Source organism: Portunus trituberculatus, chromosome 32 (genome assembly GCF_017591435.1).
Source record: "Portunus trituberculatus isolate SZX2019 chromosome 32, ASM1759143v1, whole genome shotgun sequence".
NCBI lineage: Eukaryota > Metazoa > Arthropoda > Malacostraca > Decapoda > Portunidae > Portunus > Portunus trituberculatus.
In genome coordinates this window covers 7,455,682-7,458,181 of record NC_059286.1, presented here as the reverse complement: position 1 = coordinate 7,458,181, position 2,500 = coordinate 7,455,682, and the positions used below count along the sequence as shown (strand labels likewise).

Here is a 2,500-nt window from a genome sequence, read left to right as displayed (position 1 = left end):
CTCCTGCTTTTCCGCCATTTCTCCCTCCAATATACACCACTAAACCAACAAACCACAATTAATTCTCCACCACACACCAACACACCCTCTACCAACGCTGGACCTTCCTTTGTGTTCCTTTACATTCACGTACCCATCCCTGGCACTACTAGGGATCGTATTCTTAAACATCACCACTGCTTTTAAGAGGCTGCTGGTGAAGTGACACGGGTTTTTAAGGGTAGTTTTTTTTATGGTTCTAGAGGCAGAGTGACAAGATTTCTACATTATTAACTGGAGAACACTCTTGAAAACCCTGCTGGTGAAGTGACACGGGTTTTTAAGGGTAGTTTTTTTTATGGTTCTAGAGGCAGAGTGACAAGATTTCTACATTATTAACTGGAGAAACACTCTTGAAAACCCTGCTGGTGAAGTGACACGGGTTTTTAAGGGTAGTTTTTTTTATGGTTCTAGAGGCAGAGTGACAAGATTTCTACATTATTAACTGGAGAAACACTCTTGAAAACCCCGCTAATCATCCCTGTGGCCTTGGAAAATAGTCGTAGTGAGAGAATATAGTTAACAGTGCCTTTAGTTGACGTTAAAATACTTCCCACTTGTAGGTTAGGTTAGGTTAGGTTAGGTTAGGTAAGGTTAGGTTAGGTTAGGTTGAGTTGGGTTGGGAACTCAGCAAATAGTTTCCCTAGCGTCTAAAAATAGTTGATATAATAATAATAAATAACAAACAAAATAAAATAAAGAATCGCAAAAAACAGGGGAAACAAAGCCTCAGTAATCACCACTTGGTCAGGTCAGGTCAGGTCAAGTCAGGTCAAGTTAGGTCAGGTTAGGTCAAGTCAGGTCAGATCAGTACTCACCACTTGATGTGCCAGACGCTTGGACGGAGATCGCTTCAAGGTGCCACTCTGTATCTGTTCCTGGTTGAGCGTCACCTCCCTGCCGTCCACGAACTGACGCACTGACAGCTCCACTAACTCCGCCACGGGCTGTACCTGCAGGAGACAACGCGGTGCTTCTAGACTGGCTGCTGTTGAGGTGACTGGAGCATAATTTAGCTTGTATTGTTTGCTGTTGAGGTGATTGGGAGCTTAAGTATGGTAGGAGTGAAAGACGGGGGTGGCAAAAATATGTCCCAGTACTGAAGGGGATTAATATTTCCATAGTTAGAATAGTGAAGACTGTGGCCATTAATCTTCAGACCTCCATAGACCCTTCCTAATGTCAATAAAATGGTCTAATCACACCCCAATCTCAAGGTAAAAATGCGTCCCGATACTGAATGGATTAAGTAAGATTTTAGCGACAAATGAACAAGATTGCTACATTAACACGAGAAAGAGTAGTGGGAATAGCTAAAAACAAAATCTCCCTATGGCTTTTTACAACAGCTGATGAGAGAAATGGGACTCATAGCTGATGTATTGGCTGGCTAGTGTTGTCATGGTAGATTTAGTATGGTAGAAATGAGGTTAAAGTGGTTGGTTCTATAGTGGCTGGCTGGTGTTGAGGTCATGGTAGCTTTAGTATGGTAGAACTGAGAGAAGATGGTGGTTTCAGAGTGGCTGCTTTTGGTAATGGTAGCATATGTAAGGTAGAACTAAGACAAGGTAATGGTTCTATACTAAGTGCTGTTGGCATAATGGTAGCTTTAGTATGGTAGAACTGAGACAAGTACCACCTTTAGCCCAGAAATTCCCATGAAAAGCCCACATATATAGGTAAAAAAAGAACAAGAAAAAATGGTGAGGGGTTTCAATTCACTGCTGTTGAGGTAATGGTGACTTCAGTATGGTAGAAATGGTGGGTATATGTTGACTACCATTGACATTAAGGTGAGGTTAGCCCCTCCAGTACTGGGACGCATCCTTTACCATGAGCTTTGGATGTGACTGTGTGATTTTATTGGCATTAGGAAAGGTCTATGGAGGTCAGTAGTAGTGGTGGTGGTGGTAGTAGTAGTAGTAGTAGTAGTAGTAGTAGTAGTAGTAGTAGTAGTAGTAGTAGTAGTAGTAGTAGTAGTAGAAAAAAGAATACGAAGGAAGGAAGGAAGGAAGGAAGGAAGGAAGGAAGGAAGGAAGGAAGGAAGGAAGGAAGGAACGAACGAACGAAACAGAGAAAGAAAAAAATAAGAAAATTAAGGGAAAAAAGAAAAAGAAGAAACAAAGACGAAAATAATGACAACAATGACCAACAAAAATAAAATCAAAAATAATAATGAAACCACCACCACCACCACCACCACCAACAACAACAACAACAACAACAACAACAACAACAACAACAACACAAACTTTCACGTCAATTCAGACAACAATAAAACAAAAAAACTTTTCAAACAAACTCATTCCTATTCTATATTACAATTATCCTCCTCCTCCTCCTCCTCCTCCTCCTCCTCCTCCTCCTCCTCCTCCTCCTCCTCCTCCTCCTCCAGCACTTTCTCTCACTTCTCCTTTATTCCTCCATTGATCTGGCCACGTTCGGAGGAGGAGGAGAGTGG

At 41.7% G+C, this 2,500-nt stretch overlaps 1 protein-coding gene across 2 annotated transcripts in view; it reads right to left on the bottom strand.

Moving 5' to 3' along the window:
- LOC123511911 (unconventional myosin-XVIIIa-like) overlaps positions 1-2,500 on the bottom strand; it is a 152,260-nt gene that overhangs the window by 116,445 nt on the left and 33,315 nt on the right. For both annotated transcript variants that reach the window (XM_045267987.1, XM_045267988.1), the window contains exon 3: positions 858-992. In XM_045267987.1, coding sequence (XP_045123922.1) covers positions 858-992 — 135 coding nt within the window. The remainder of the gene's footprint in view (positions 1-857; positions 993-2,500) is intronic.